The following is a 15,811-nucleotide window of genomic DNA, read 5'->3' on the forward strand; positions in this document are numbered from 1 at the left end:
AAGAAAGGTACCAACCTTATAGCCTTTCTCATCCAGCCTCACTCTAGACCTGGGCAGAGGCTAGAGGAGCCACAGAAAAAGGACATCATTGTCTTGACTTTCCAGGCCCGTGCGTCAGACACCAGCCACCTGTGAGGCTCCCTTGTTAGAGTGGTAACCTGAGGTTTTGGACTCACGGAGCTCAGGCACCTCCTTATACTGAGGTAGCTAGGAATAGAAGCAATGGCCTCCCTTCGTTAGTACCATGTCCCTCAAATACCATCATCAAAAGAAAGCCCCAAAGTATAAAGAGGCACTTATTGGACAGCAAATGATGTCAAGCATCCCTACACTATACTGTCGTTTTAATTTTTTTATTTGTATTGGGCTTTCTGTTGTTTGTTTTTGAGACAGGGACAGCCCTGGCTGTCCTGGAACTCACTTTGTAGACTAGGTTGTCTTCAAACTCACAGAGATCTACCAGCCTCTGCCTCCCAAGTGCTAGGATTAAAGGCATGTATCACCATGCCTTACCTTCATTTTATTGGTTTTGTTCTGGTTTTCTTTATTTGAGGCAGGATTTCTCTGTGTAGACTTGGCTATCCTAGAACATAAGGAGACAAGGCTGGACTCAGAGATCTGTCTGCCTCTTTCTCTCAAGTGCTGGGATTAAAGGTGTGTGCAGAATGGTGGTAGTGAATGCCTTTAATTCCAGGACTCTGAAGGAAGAAGCAGGCAGATCTCTGTGACTTTGAGGCCAGCCTCATCTACAGAGTGACTTCCAGGGCAGCCACGGCTACACAGAGAAACCTTGTCTCGGGGCTGGAGAGAAGGCTCAGTGGTTAAGAGCACTGTCTGCTCTTCCAAAGGACCCGGGTTCAATTCCCAGCACCCACATGGCAGTTCACAACTGTCTATGACCCCAACTCCCACTACCAGGCACTTAGTGTTTTGTTGTTGTTGTTTTAAAGATTTACTTTGTGTATGTGAATGTATTCCATATGTGCCCTCTGGAAAGCAGCAACAACTCTTTGTTTTCTTTTTCGAGAAAGGGTTTCTCTGTGTAGCCTTGGCTGTCCTGAATTTGTTTTGTAGACCAGGCTGGCCTCAAACTCACAGAGATCTGCTTGCCTCTGCCTCCCTGAGTGCTGGGATTACAGGAGTGCACCACCTCACCTGGCTTTTAAAGATTTTATTTTACATGAGGGCTCTATCTGCATGTGCACCTGCAGGCCAGAAGAGGGCGTCAGCTCCCAGTATAGATGGTTGTGAACCACCATGTGGTTGCTGGGACCTCTGGAAAAGCAGGCAGTGCTTTTAAACGCTGAGCCATTTCTCCAGCCCCACAGCAAAACCTCTTAACCACTGAGACGTCTGTCTAGTCCTCAGGTGCAGTGTTTGGTTTTTTTTTTTTTTCTTTCTTTCTTTTTTAATTTTTTAACTTTCATGTGTATGGATGTTTTGTTTGCAGATATGTCTGTGCACCACATATGTGCTTGGTGTTGGGGAGGGGGGATTGGACAGGACAGGACATCAGATCCCCTGGAACTGAAGTTACAGAAGGTTGTGGGAATTGAACTCCGGTCTTCTGGAAGAGCAGCCAATTCTCTTAACCACTGAGCGCTCTCTCTAGTCCCTGCAATTTTTAAAAAGAATATTGACCCACAGTTGGCTGAATTTGTGAATGTAGAACCCATAGAGAGGTAGATACATAGGGCCAATTGTATATTGCATCTCTCTTTTTGTCAGAAAACAGTCTTATTAATATGATATCCACTCCTAAGTACAGAATTTTTCTTCATTCCTGTGGCCATTCCCTTACCAGCTCATCTCAATCCTTTGCAATATAAAAATTATGTTATAGCATTAGTTGAAGGGCAGAGATATAGCTCAGTTGGTAGAATGCTAGCCTAGCATGCAAGAAGTCCTGGGTTCAAGCCATAGCGCCACATAACTGCACCCAGTCCCTCTGTAAGAAGAGCCCTCATTCTTACGCAGTAAGCCATCTCTCCAGCCCCTCCTAGCCAAACACCCAAATCACTGTCCAATGTATGCCACTGACACTTGGTTTGGGTGGTAGTTAATCTTGGTGGTCAACTTGATGAGATCAGAATCACCATGGAAACACTCTGGGGGCGGCTGTGAAGGAACTTCTACATCTAGTAAATGGTGGAAAGACGGGGCCCCCGAAAGCCGGGCGGTGGTTGCACACACCTTTAATCCCAGCACTCAGCAGACAAAAGCAGGTGGATCTCTTAAGTTTGAGGTCAGCCTGGTCTACAATGTGAGTTCCAGGATAGACAGGGCTACACAGAGAAACCCTGTGTTGAAAAACCGTGGATGTGGATGGGGGTCCCAGAATGAATAAAAGAGAAAGTGGGTGGGGCACCTACATTCATTGCTTGTGGCTTCCTGACTGTAGACACAAGCTGGCCAGCTGCCTCAAGGTCCTGCTGTCAGGACTCAGCGTAAAGGACTGTATTGTAGCCAGGAACTAGGAATCAAGATGAATCTTCTCCCCGGAAGCTGTTCTTGTCAGGTATTTTGTCACCTCAACAAAGTAACCAAAGCCGGCTATTCTACTTCCTTCTCACTGTGGGTGCAGAATTAAGAACAGCCTGTTGAAGGGAAGGCCCAGCCTCTATGGAATCCTCCCGTAGGCACTGTCCACTGGCCCACCTTCGGAAGGAAACCCCAGGACGAGGGTACGGATACTCAGCTACCAGCAGCAGCATGTTTTATTGCAACCAGAATACCCCGGTCATGTGAGGAGGGGACGGGATGGGTCACAAGGCAGAACATGTCTGGTTATGGATGCCATGCTCCCAGACCAAGACGCAAGAACACATGGGAAGGGGATCCAACGATGCTGAGGTGGAGGGTGTTGGGAAGGGGGTGGGGTCCATTTCGGCAGAGCCTTCCCCCGGAGGCACTTGAGGGAAAAGGGACAATTGGCAGTGAGGGTCCAAATGACCCAAGAGGCTCAGGAGTCTCTGGGGCAGCGTCTGCATGGGTCCCCCGTGGGTACTGTGAGATGAAAGCAAAGATACACTCTCTCCATTGGGAGGCGGGAAGAAGACAAAGGCTCAAAATGCCAGCCACCGGCCAGCACCCACAGGTGGGACCTGGGATCCTGACTCAGGGCCACATCCACAGATGTCTCTAGGCATCACCACAGCCTGGATGACCTGCCGGGTTAGCCAAGGGTTCTATGTGGGGATCTGTACACGGCCTAGGTCCTGATCCATAATCTGGAGGACATCATCCAGGATAGAAGGCCCCAGGTCCACGTGCAGGGACAGCAGGGAGCTCGCATGGGACAGGAAGGGCTCCTCGGCCTCTGGGTCAGTACTCATCCCATTGTGGGGCGAGCCAGCCTCTGGAATCCTCCAGACGTCCACATTTCCTGCCTCCGGCGGGGAGGACTTTGGAGAAGGCTGTGGTGACTCCAGGTGCAAGCGAGGGGGCTTAGGTGGAGCCTGGGCTGTGGGCAAGGTGAGGGCCTGGGGGCCGCCGATGACAGGAAGGGAGATAGCGTTTTTGAGCAGAGGTGACAGGCCATCGGGGAGCTCTCGCCCGCACACCGTGGCAGTGCGAGTGAACTGGAAGGGAAGGTCAAAGCTGCCGTCCTCCTCGGCCTCCTCCGCCGCTGTGCCCGGAAGGAGATGGAGCTTGCCCTGCAGAAAGGAGATGTCCCCAAACATGTCGTCACCGCCGCCACTACCGATGTGAATAGTGTGACGGAAGTCCCCAAGCGGCGGGCTGATCATGTCTGAGGACAGCAGGTCCCGGAGCTTCTCCTTCTTGCCTTTGCGGCTGCCACGTTTCAGATAGATGGGGACCTTGGTGGACATGGTGACTTCAGCACACAGGCCTCAGTACCCTCCCAACACCCTCAGCCCAACACACTGGCTCCGGGGGTGGGAGTGGGGGGGCTGATGGCCACGCTTGTCAAAAACCAAAGATTAGAGGGCAAAATGGGATCTGAGTCGGCCCAAAGAATTAGAAAAAGTTAGGTTAAAGACCAGCAAAGACAGGGTGCGTGAATACACCCCACTTCCTCCCCAAATGGATGAAAGTCTTTTTGGAGAACTGGAGGTAGAATGGTGAGGTCTCGTCAGTAGCGATGTGATGTGTTTTGCTCTTGTTCCGAGATTCTCTCCTTAGTCCAGTGTTGAGAAGCTGAAACAAAGGAACATATAAATGAGGGACAGGAAGACCACAGACAAGGCAACTGTTAGGTTGAAGTGAGGTGCATGCCAATAATCCTGACACTCAAGAGGCACAGACGGAAGGATCAGGAGTTCAAGGCCAGCCTAGGCTACATGAGACCCTGCCAACAAAAAGAGTTGGGGGTGTAGCTCAGTTCCTGTGTGCAGGACCCCAGGTTTAGTCCCCGGCACTACGAGAACGCATTCATGGTAGTGCAGCTGGTATTGTCAGCACTTGAAAGGTAGAGGCAAGGAGATCAGGAGAACAAGGCCATCCTTGGCTACACGCCAACTTCTGACTGTGAAGCCAGCCTCAGATACACAGGGCCTTGTCTCAAAAGATGGGGACAAGGACATGAAGGGGAAAGGGTGGGTGAGGTGGCTTGGCGGGTGAGAGCACTTGCTGTGAAAGCCCGAGAGCTGTTCTCTGACCTCTGTGTGCAGGCTGTGGCATGTGCCCTCACCCACAAACACACAACGACAATAAAAATAACTTTGAAAAAAGTCAACTCTCGTGTGGGGCTTGGTGGATGGCACCTTTAATCCTAGCAGGAGAGAGGCAGAGGCAGGTAGATCTCTGACTTTGAGGCCAGCCTGCCTGGTACATGTAGGGAGACTCTATCTTGAAGAATGGAAAAAAAAAAAAAGACATCCCTCTTAGTTTACTTTTTCGTTTTTTGTTTTCCCTGTATCAGCACTGTCTTTAGGGAACATCCAATAGGAAGTATACATCTTCCCAGGCCCAAGGTGTCTTAAAGAATACTGCTAAGCCTTCCCGTTCCCTTGGGAGGCAAAGGCAGGCAGTGAGTTCGAGGTCTGCCTGGTCTACAGAGCGAGTCCAGGACCGCCCAGAGAAACCCTGTCTTGAAAAAACAAAAACCAAACAAACAAACCGCAAAGCACCACACCCCTTCCCAAGTGTCTTTTGAGAGAAAACGGAGGCCCAGAATCTGAATGGTGGATCTTTAGACCCCCACAAACCACAAACCCCTGTTCCTGATCCCTGGCTCTTATTGCTTCTGCCCGGGCATTCACTCTCATACCTGACCTCCATCAGAATGCGCTGCCACAAGGAAGGACCACGCTGTGTGTGAGTCTCACCATTGCTCTCAATTCCCTATTCAACTAAGGATGGAGGCTTTGGAAACTGCCTCTGTGGCCCAGGCTTGGCACAGAGCTGGGAACAAAGGCGTCTAGTCAACAATGCTAAATGGTCATTGCCTCACACTGGAACCATCTCTTCCCACTTGGAGGTTTCCTTTATCTCCTCCCTCAGGTCAGGTCCTTATCAGCCAGGCTGGGTCTGATGGTATCCGTCTGACCTTCCTCCCAGCCCCTGCACTGAGATGGAGCTGGGCATACAAGAGCTTTTTGGGTGGTTGGTATTCTTCTGAGAGCTTCGCAAATAACACATGCTATCACAAGACTCCTACGACCCCCATTTGAACCTTAAAACTCTCGGGTGGCTGCCACGGAGCTCCTGGCAGAGGCCATGCCAGCTGGAGAAGCAAAATGAAACAAGGGAGTGAGAAGCACCGGACACATTCTGGGTTCCCACAAGTCACTATGGAGAGAGGCAAGCAAAATGTGAAAACATGATCAAAAGGATGGCACTAATTTTCTTTTTTTTTTTAAGATTTATGTGGATCAGTGTTTTGCCTGCAAGTATGTAAGCGAGCCACGTGCATAGCTGGTGCCCACAGATCAGAAGTGGGCATTGCATGCCCTGAAACTGGAGTTACAGGTGGTTGTGAGCCACCGTGTGAGTGTTGGGAACCCAGCCTCTGCAAAAGCAACAAGTGTCCTCACCACCGAGCGACCTCTCCGGCCCCGAGAGGGTGCCCTTTATTAAAAGCATGGACTGCCAGCGCACCTGCCATCCTCCGTCTCTATACGCCAGCCTGTGTGGAATCCTATTTTGTTCTTCTTGTTGTTGTTTCAAGACAGGGTAGCCTTGGCTGTCCTGGACTTGCTTTGTAGACAAGGCTAGCTTCCAACTCACAAGGATTCACCTGTCTCTGCCTCCTTGAGTGCTGGGGTTAAAGGTGTGTGCCACCATGCCCAGCTTCCTACCTTTCTTTTTAATGGTTTTTGTTTTGTTTGTTTGCTTGCTTGGTTTGGTTGTTTATTTATTTATTTACTTATTTATTTATACATACATACATACATACATGCATACATACATACAGTATTCTGCCTGCATGCCAGAAGAGGGCACCAGACTCATTATGGAATTAAACTCAGGACCTTTGGAAGAACAGCCAGTGCTCTTTGATCTCTGAGCCATCTCTCCAGCACTGTTTGTTTGTTTTTGAGACAGGGTTTCTCTGTGTAGCCCTGGCTCTCCTGGAATTTACTCTTTAGACTCAGAGAGCTGCCTGCCTCTGCCTCCTGAGTGATGGGAATAAAGGTGTACCCCACCAACACAACTCAGCTTTTAATTTTTTTAACCTTTATTTTTATTTTATGAGTGTTCTGCCTACATGTGTGTCTGTACATTGAGTGTGTCAGACATCCTGGGACCGGAGTTACACAAAGTTGTGAGAGCTTCCATGTGGGTGCTGAAAATTGAACCCATGTTCTCTGAAAGAGCAACCAGTGCTCTTAACCCCTGAGCCACCTCTCCAGCCCTCCCCATAAGGTCCTCTCTTAACAGAAGAAAGGATCAGGAAGGTCATCAAATGGGTGGAAAGAGAGAAGGTGTGTGGTCCTGCTTTGGAAGGAAAAGTGTTCCCAGGAAGTGGTCTGTTAACACATTGCCCCATTGCTATAATAAAGTACACAAGTATAAGACGCATGTCTGTGAAGGGGCGTTCGCCAAAATGCTGGTAATGGTATAATTCCAGGCGGGCTTTTCCTTTCTTGTTTAGACCTTTTTTTCGAGGGACTGAGACTCACTGTGTAGCTGGATTGGCCTGGAGCTCAAAAATTTGTATCTTGCCTCCTGGGTGTTGAGATTAAAGGTGAGTGCCACCACACCCAGATTCCTAAAATAATAATAATTATTATTATTCAGTAGGGCCATTGAAGAGAGGACTTGGATTTCCTCTCAACACTATTCATAAGGCATCTGTAACTCTAGTTCCATGTGATCTGACACCCTCTTCTGGACTCTATAGGTATCAAGCATAAACGAACACAAACATACATAGAGCCAAAAACACTCATACACATAAAATAAAATGAGAAATCCTTTTGTTTTAGTGTGTGTGTGTGTGTGTGAGAGAGAGAAAGGGTTTCTCTGGCTGTCTTGGAACTCACTCTATAGACCAGGCCTCAAACTCAGAGATCAGCCTGCCTCTCCTGGGGCTAAAGGCTTGCACCACCACCACCAGGCTCAAGAAATCAAAAAAGAAGGAGGAGAAGAAGAAGAGTGTGGGGTGCTTCACAAAGTTGAATGTCATTTTTGCTCAGGGGCCACACTAACCATCTCTGTACTCTGTTCTTGGTATATGTACACTTATTCAGAATTTTATATGAATGCAAATTTTCTTTTTTGAGGAGCTGTCTAAAAACACAAAACAAAACAAATAAAAATCCAAAAAACAAAAAACAACTATAACCCAATCACCAGTTTCTTTCTTTTCTTTTTTTTCTTTTTTTTTGTTTGTTTTGTTTTTGAGATAGGGTTTCTCTGTGTAGCCTTGGCTATCCTGGAATCACTTTGTAGAACAGGCTGGACTCGAACTCACAGAGAGCTGCCTGCCTCTGCCTCTCTGAATACAGGTGCTACTGAGCCTGGCTCAGCCATCAGTTTCTTAATATGCAAGTATTTTTTATGTAGTCAGAAAAAAAAAAAAAGCTATTTTTAAGGTGAAAAAAAATACACTGTGAATGCGTGTCATGCTGATTTAACAAAGAAGGAAGCAGAGTAGGTGTCGCCTCTGGTTCCTTGGTGGGAGGTTGGTGTAGGGAGGGCCCTGCAAGCTCCTCTGAGTCCATATGCAGAATCCAGCACAAAAGGCAAAGAAACTTGCCCAAGCTCACACAGCAGCTAGGGCTAGGTCCAGGACTGAAGCCGAAAGAGCCCATCCTCCTCCACTAAGCCTCCTCTACGCCAGCCTGCACCTGAGCATGAGAGGTACCCACCATTTTCTCTGCCTAAGCTAAGGGTGATCAGGAAGGGCAGGAAGGAGGCAGCAGGATGCACGCAGGGCACGGTCCTAACTGCTCCCATGACAGCACAGGCCCTTGCTCAGGAAACCCCACCCCCAAGACCGGACGCCCCAGGCCAGTCATGCTGAGCCATGGAGGCTGGACATCTCGAGCCTCCAGAGCACCTGCAGCCAACAGGAAACAAAGGAATGACTCTCCGGTGGTAGATTCCAGCTAAGTCTAGTTAGCAGAGCTAACACACCCTAAGTGTGTGGAGAAGACACACCCTAAGCCTTAGCCTCTTATCACTAGTTTACCCTTGACCACCACACCAAAGGCAAAGCCTGCTGACCATATCTAATCTGTCCAATTTGCCAGTGTGAAGCACTGGGTGGCTTTTCCTTCTTTTGCACTGAGGGAGAGTTGGACTGACTGGTGAGATTAGCCCGGAGCCTGGACTAGGCCTTCCCCTACCCTCACTCCATCACACTGGAGCTCCAAGACAGCTTGGGTGTTTCCACAGCAAACTGGGCCTCCCTGACTGCTGTCTCACTCTGAGCCAGATGTTCCCACCCAAATCCAGATGTGAGGAGAACAGAGGCTAAAAGGAAGGGTGGGGCCAGCATCAACCACCCAGGGAAGAGCTGGGAATAACAACCAGCAACTCTAAATAGATGTGGCCACCACAGGACCAGGGACTCCAGCCTGCCATGGAGTCCCTTCCACGTTAACTCCCTCAGGCTTGTGGTGGTGGGGGCCGGCACTCTCCTGGATAGCTGATGTAGTGGAACTACAGAGATATTAAGGAACTTTGTCAAGGTCTTCCAACTAGCAAGGGAAGGCACTGGTACCAAGACTGGTCCACGTGGCTCCAAGGCAGTGGACCACACCAGTGGTGATATGGATGGGAACAGGAGAGAAACTGTCAAGTCTCCGGACTTCCTCTATATAGTCATATCCCTTGGCTACCACTTCCCCAGCTTGCAAGTGCAGAGCTATAAGAAGGAGCGCTGATTAGGGTAAGGCTGCCAGGAGGAGCTTCCTCCAGCAATGGGAGGAGCTGACGGGAGCCATCCCAGCTCTACCCATTGCCTGGACAGCAGCCCCGGGCCTCCCTCAGAGAAAATGACTTCCTGGAGGCAGATCCCCTCTGGTAGATTTAGATGTTCATGGAAATTTTGCTCTCTCCATACACACTTCAAAACCAATGAGCTTTTTTTTCTTTTCTTTTCTTTCTTTCTTTTTCTTTTTTTTTTTTTTTTGACAGAGGATCTCACTATGGAGACCAGGCTGGCCTCAAACTCACAGAGATCTGCCTTCTTCCACTTCCCAAGTGCTGGGATTAAGAGTAGGCCACCCAGCCAGACATGGTGATAAATGCCTTTAATCCCAACACTTGGAGGACAGAGGCAGGCAGATCTCTGTGAGTTTGAGGCCAGCTTGGTTTGCATAGTGAGCTCTAGGACAGCCAGCTACATACTAGAACCTGTCAAATGTTCAGGTCACAAAAAAAAAAACCAAAAAAAGGAAAAAAAAGTGTGCCACCATGCCCAGCTCTAGGTGTAATCTTTTGCCTCTTCTCTAAAGGTTTACTAAAAGTGTTTGGTTTTTTGAGACAGCATTTTTTCTGAGTAGCCCTGGCTGTTCTGGAACTTACTCTGTAGACCAGGCCAGTCAATTTTTGAGATCTGCCTGCTTTTAAAAACTAAAACACTGCCTCTAAAAAAAAAATGAAAAAAATGAAAAGGTTTTATTTATTGTTATTGTATAAGTGTATGCATGATCTCTCTCTCTCTCTCTCTCTCTCTCTCTCTCTCTCTCTCTCTCTCTGTGTGTGTGTGTGTGTGTGTAGTACACCATGTGTGTGGAGGTCAGAAAACCACTTTGTGGAGTTGGTTCTTTCCTTCCATCTTTAAGTGTTTCGGGAATGGAACTCATCTCCAAGCTTGCTCAGGAAGCGACTTCCGCTGAGACATCTTGCCAGCCCAAGAGGAATAATTCGGAATCTGGTTCCACTTGGGACTCTGTGACCCTGGGCAACGAACGCACCTTTCCTCTCTAAGATTGGATTTAACCTTCCGCGTCTTTAAAATAAGCTGACCCATTGCTATACTGGAAACAGGAGGCCTCACGGCATTATAGATGAGTCCACAGTCGCATCAAAGGACATTCATCAAATATCTGCAGGGCCTCCCTCAAGCAGTTCGGCCCTCCTAGGTAGTGGTTGCAACAAGCACAAAAACTGAACCCTCCCGGCCAGGCGTGGGTCTTTTCCTGTCAGCCCTGACAGGTCCAGCTAGCGGTCTCTCTGGGTCCCAGTGCAGAGAAGCGCCAGGATCCATAGTCGCTAGGTGGCGCGCGCGCCCCTGCTATCACCCGTGGTTCTAGGGTCCCACCAAGCACAACCGCTCCAAGCAGACGCCCATCGAGGAGCTGCGCGCCCCAGTACCCGAGGTGGATCGCCCAAACGGCCTTTTTTTCTCTGGGTCGCGCCATGGTGAGGGTCGGACCGTGGTGAGAGTAGAATGGCAACGATCGGGGACCATGTCGGGGTCTCCGATCTCTGGGAAGGGCCTTGCCCGAGCTTCCCGGCCTGGGCGAGGTCCCAGTGTCTGCTTGGCGCAAATCCAGGTTTCGGACGTGCAGGCCCCCGCCCTCCCGGGAGTCCGGCTGCTCAGCGCTGGCTCGCGTTCCCGCTCCGACCCCTTCAGGTCTCCAGCCAAGCGCTGCCCAGCTCAGCCCGGATCCGTTTCAGTAGCACTGCAGCTAAAGATAGGAGGACACCTCACCATCCTCTAAAAATACGGCAGGGACACGAGCCGAGAGGGAGGATGCTCCCTAGTCCCGGGGCTCCGGCACAGAACACTGCGTGCAGCCAGGAGCTGCGAGGGTGACAGCTCAGCGCCTTTGCGCGCTGCCGCAGGTCACGGGTAGAGGAGCGGGCACCCAGGCCCCAGGTAAGGAAGGGACCTGATCTGGGCCAGAACCGAGCACCACCCTCGTTGGGATTCTCCAGAGAGACACGAGAGGCCTGCAAAAACCCAACCCGAACTCACCTTGAGGCTCGCGGGCAAAGCTGCAGCGCTGCACGGCTAGGCTAGAGCACTGGGGAGGGCTTGGGAACTTACAGCGCGGACTCTGGGCCCTAAGCCACGCCCTCCGGGGCTCGGAGCCAATCCCAGGCCGCTCCTCTCCAACCCCCGCCCATATGGGCCCGCCCACCGCGGCACCGCCCGGGCTCTCCTTTCAGCAGAGGCTCAGCCCTGGGTTCCCAGAGCCTCAGCCTCCCCACGCCAGCTGTGCGTGTTGGAATCAAAACTTTAGGCTAGAAGCACTGGGCCAGCAGAGGCCGGAAGAGAGGATTCTTGAGAAATCTCTGAACGTCCTTGGATGGGTTTCCTTGTAGGAAGGAATGGGACCCGGGAGGCGCCCGCCTAAGTGTATTCTGTGACTCTGCGGGAATGGGTCGGGCTTTACAGGCTGCAGGCGTTTTACAAACTTAGGAGCGCTTTGAAGAGTTTGCCCTAACCTAGGAGAGAGAGAAAGAGTGATGGAAAGAGGGAGAGAGAAAGATTCGGGGGCGGAGGCCGCGGAGAAAAGACAGAGAGAGAGTGGGCACGCCTGTGTTTGCTAGGTGGATTCTGAGGTGGGTGGTTTAGGCTAGCGCAGCGTGTCCTTCTTTCATGCAGGATCACAGTTTTTGAAGGGCAGGTCCTAAGGTTGCTAAGACAGACCGAGGGAAAGCTCTCATTGCTCCGTTTTGTGGCTAAATGGAGTAAATTCGTTGAGTGTCTGCTTGTGCTTAGGGAAACTCAAGAATTTCGAGGTTCCAGCTACAGACTGATACCCTTCCAGGTGGATTAGTGCTAAGAGGAGTGAGGGAAGGCAGGGGTGGACAGTTCCGGGAGGAAGGGAATCAGGATGCTTGGCTTCCAGACAGCAAATGTCGAAAAGGGGTGTGTGTATAGGAGGAAAGGGTGCTGGGTCGGGGAGTGTGTCAGGCAAGCCAGGAAGGAGGGGAGAACGGTAGGGATTATGACTCACGCACCTCTTTAGTCTGGGCTAGCGAATACAGCTGTGAGGAGTTCAGTGAGTCTCCCTGTATGTTAGTCCCCCTGTTTAATCCCCAGTCACACATGGGTGTGTACTCACACACACCGATCACGCACACACGCACCCCTAGATCAAGATTTAACTTCCCGAGTCTATGACCATTTTGTTAGGTGGGAAGAGGGAATTTCAATTACCAAGGGAGTTATGATTGCTTGAACTCCTGGGCCCAAGCACTCCTCCTTCCTCAACCTCCCAGAGAGCTGGGTCCAAAAGCCCTGATGCTCAGTTGATTTTAAAAGACAGATGTCCTGGGCTAGGCATGTACTTTGGTTCACAGGGTGCTTACAGAGCATGCGTGAGGCCCTGCACTCTTTCCCAGCACTGAGCAGACCGCATGTCAGGGTGCAAGTCTGCAATCCCAGCACTCAGAAGGTGGAGGCAGGAGGATCAGGAACTCCACCTCCATAAAAGTCAGTGTCATTTATTTTTTGAGACAGGTCTTCCTACATAACCTTGGCTGTCCTTTAGTTCTCTGTGTTGACCATGCTGGCCTTGAACTCACAGAGATTAATCTGCCTCTGCTTTCAATGTATTTTTTTTAAATGCATGTACATATTTTTAGGTGCATGTACATGATTCTTTTTTAATGTAATTTATTTAATTTTATTTTTTTGTGCATTGGAAGGAGGGTGTTAGATCCCCTGGGATTGGAGTTATAGACAGTTGTAAGCTGCCATGTGGGTGCTGGGAACTGAACCTGGGTCCTCTGTAAAAGCAGCCAGTGCTTTTAACCACTGAGCCATCTCTCCAGTCCCTACATGATTCTTTATAAGTGCACTCAAGGAGCTGGAGAGATGGCTCAGTGGTTAAGAGAACTGGGTGCTCTTCCAAAGGACGTGGGTTCAAATCCTAGCACCCACATGGCAATTCACAACTGTCTGTAATTTCATTTCCAGGGGATCTCACATCCTCACACAGACAATACATGGAGGCAGAACACCAATGTAAATAAAATAAAATAATTTAAAAAAGTGGATTCAATGTAATTTTTTTTAAAGAAAGAAGAAATAAAGATTGTCCTGAACGAACCAAATTTAATTACAATGGCCGTTAAAAATAAAAAGACAAAAGAATGAAAGAAGGATCACAAGCCAGGCCTGGCAGCACATGCCTGAAATTCAGCGTTAGAGAGCTGGGGAGGCAGAGGCAATGACTTCAAGTCTGAGGTCAGTCTGGTCTACAGTAAATTCCAGATTGTGCAGGGCTACACAGTGAGACCTTGTGTCAAAAAGAGAAAAAAAGGGGGGGGGTGTTAGTGAAATGGTTCGGCTTCTGATCCTCCTGCCTCTGCCTTCTGAGTGCTGGAACTGCAGACTTGCACCCTCGCGTGCTGTTCTGAATAGTGCCGAGGACGGAACCCAGGGCTTCCCGGATGCTCCATTAGCACTCTGTGAACTAAAGTATGTTATCCTCAAGCCCGATGGCCCCAGGCTGGAGCCCCAGAACTCACATGGTGGAAGGAGAGAAGCCATCTCCACTCGTTTTCTTCTGACCTTTACACACACCAATAAATAAATAAATAAATAAATAAATAAATAAATAAATAAGATTTGCAAAATGAAAGGAAGGAAAGGGGCAAGCCAGAAAGATACTGCGGTGTTATTCTTAGAGATGAAAGAAGGGACCCCAAGCCCAGGAACTCTGAATCCTCCTGATTTGGAGAAGATGACGACAAACAGGTTCTGCCCTGGAGCTTCCAGGATGAACAGCTGTGCTAACGCCTTCACTTTAGCCTTACTGGACTTCTGACCTACTCAACACGTTAGTGCATTTCTATGGTTTCGTTGTTGTTTTAAATCACGTGCTCATGTCTGCCTGTAAGCGGGGTGGTGTGCACCTAGCAGGCCTTCTTACAGGTGGTTGAGAACTGCTTGACACTGGGTTCTGGGACCACACTCGTGCTCTTTGGAATGAGCAGCCTGAAGTTCAAGCACCAAGCCATCTGTCCAGCCCAGTTCCTGTTGTTTAAAACCACAAAACTTGTATTAATCTGTTCCAGGATCAAGGGGGGGAAGAAAAAGGAAGTTTAGAATTTAATTTTTTTCTGCTGTTTGTGTGTGTTTGTGTGTGTGTTCTATTTATTTATTTATTTATTTATTTATTTATTTATTTATTTAGACAAAGTGCTATGTAGCCCTGGCTAGCCTGGAATTCTCTATGTAGACCAGGCTGGCCTCAAACTCTCAGAGAGTGGCCTGCCTCTGCCTCCGGAGTGCCAGGACTGAAGGTGTGTGTACTCCTTGCACAGCTCCCTGGGGTGAGTCAGGGCTGCTCTGGATGGCTTAGAGAAAAACTGAGGACAGTCCAGGAAAGGGACCTGGGCCACACACTGCAGCATAGGTGAGGGCTATTCGTGACTATTTCCCCTGAAAGGCGTATGTTGGAAATTCACTCCCCACTGCAACAGTACCGGGAGGTGGGGCCTGCTGGAGGCTGTTTAGGTCAGAGGGCTCTGAGCCCACAAACGGTTTAGTTCCAACTATGGAAGGGTTGGAGGGTACAAGCTCATGTTCTCTCTCTCCCTCTCTCCCCGTTCACCCGCTCTCCATTGTGCCTTCTGCCGCGGGATGAAACTGTATGAGGACCTTCAACCAGATGCCAGGTGGCATCCAGATGTTCCCAGACATTCCAGCCTCCAGGACCAGAGCCGGCAACAAGACAGGAAGCTACATGTGTGGAAGTTGGGGAAATCTTAAGCTCTCCTCCCAGCCAGGCTGCGCTGGCAGCAAGCAGCCCAGGGCTCTGGGTGGTGGGGGCGGGGCTGCAGAGGGCACGTAGAGAGCAGCTGGGCGCTGCTGAGCGGATTGCTTTCTGCCTCCCTGGCTGGGAACAGCTTCTGTCCAGAGCAGTTCATGCTGCTTGGCTCTCGCTGTTATCCTGAGCGGAGACAATGACCTGGCCATTGACCCAGGATGGCCTGACCCTGGGTCCTGCCCTGGGCAAATGCTTGCGGAGGACACGTAGCTTTCCCTCCATTTTGTGAACACGCTAGAGACACAGGGTCTCTGGGAGACTGCCGGTGGGTGGGATCGTGCGTACACACCTGGCGTTGCCATTTACAGTCTCACAATTAATCATTTATAGAATGGAATTTTTAGTTGGGCACTGTGGTAGGTGCCTATAATCTCAGCACTCAAAAGGCTGAGACAGGAGGATTGGCATAATTTCTAAACCAATCTGTGCCACATCTTGAGTTCCAAGCCAGCCTGTCTGGTCTGCAAAGTGATACCCTGCCTCAAGACAAAAGAAAGTTAAAAATAAATAAACACGATTTTTCAGTTACTAAACTGGAGATTTTACACAGCTACTCGGGCAATGTGTGAAGACCTAGGTGCGTGTAGGGGTGGAGGCTGGGAGAGCCCGATTCTTTGGGGACAGCGTGGGTAGCCTGCATTTCTGTCACGGAGACACTC

The 15,811-nt window shown here is 49.8% G+C and overlaps 1 protein-coding gene across 1 annotated transcript; it reads right to left on the minus strand.

Annotated features, from left to right (window-relative positions):
• Nucleotides 1–2,685: 2,685 nt before the first annotated feature.
• On the minus strand, nucleotides 2,686–11,454 carry Cdc42ep2 (CDC42 effector protein 2). The gene is made up of 2 exons (XM_021638447.2): nucleotides 11,342–11,454; nucleotides 2,686–4,161 (listed from the first exon to the last, which is right to left on the minus strand). Exon 2 carries the CDS (start codon nucleotides 3,831–3,833, stop codon nucleotides 3,189–3,191), a length of 645 nt encoding a protein of 214 aa, XP_021494122.1. The 5' UTR covers nucleotides 3,834–4,161; nucleotides 11,342–11,454; the 3' UTR covers nucleotides 2,686–3,188.
• Nucleotides 11,455–15,811: the final 4,357 nt, after the last annotated feature.

Source organism: Meriones unguiculatus, chromosome 1, assembly GCF_030254825.1.
Source record: "Meriones unguiculatus strain TT.TT164.6M chromosome 1, Bangor_MerUng_6.1, whole genome shotgun sequence".
In the NCBI taxonomy this organism is placed as follows: Eukaryota; Metazoa; Chordata; class Mammalia; order Rodentia; family Muridae; genus Meriones; species Meriones unguiculatus.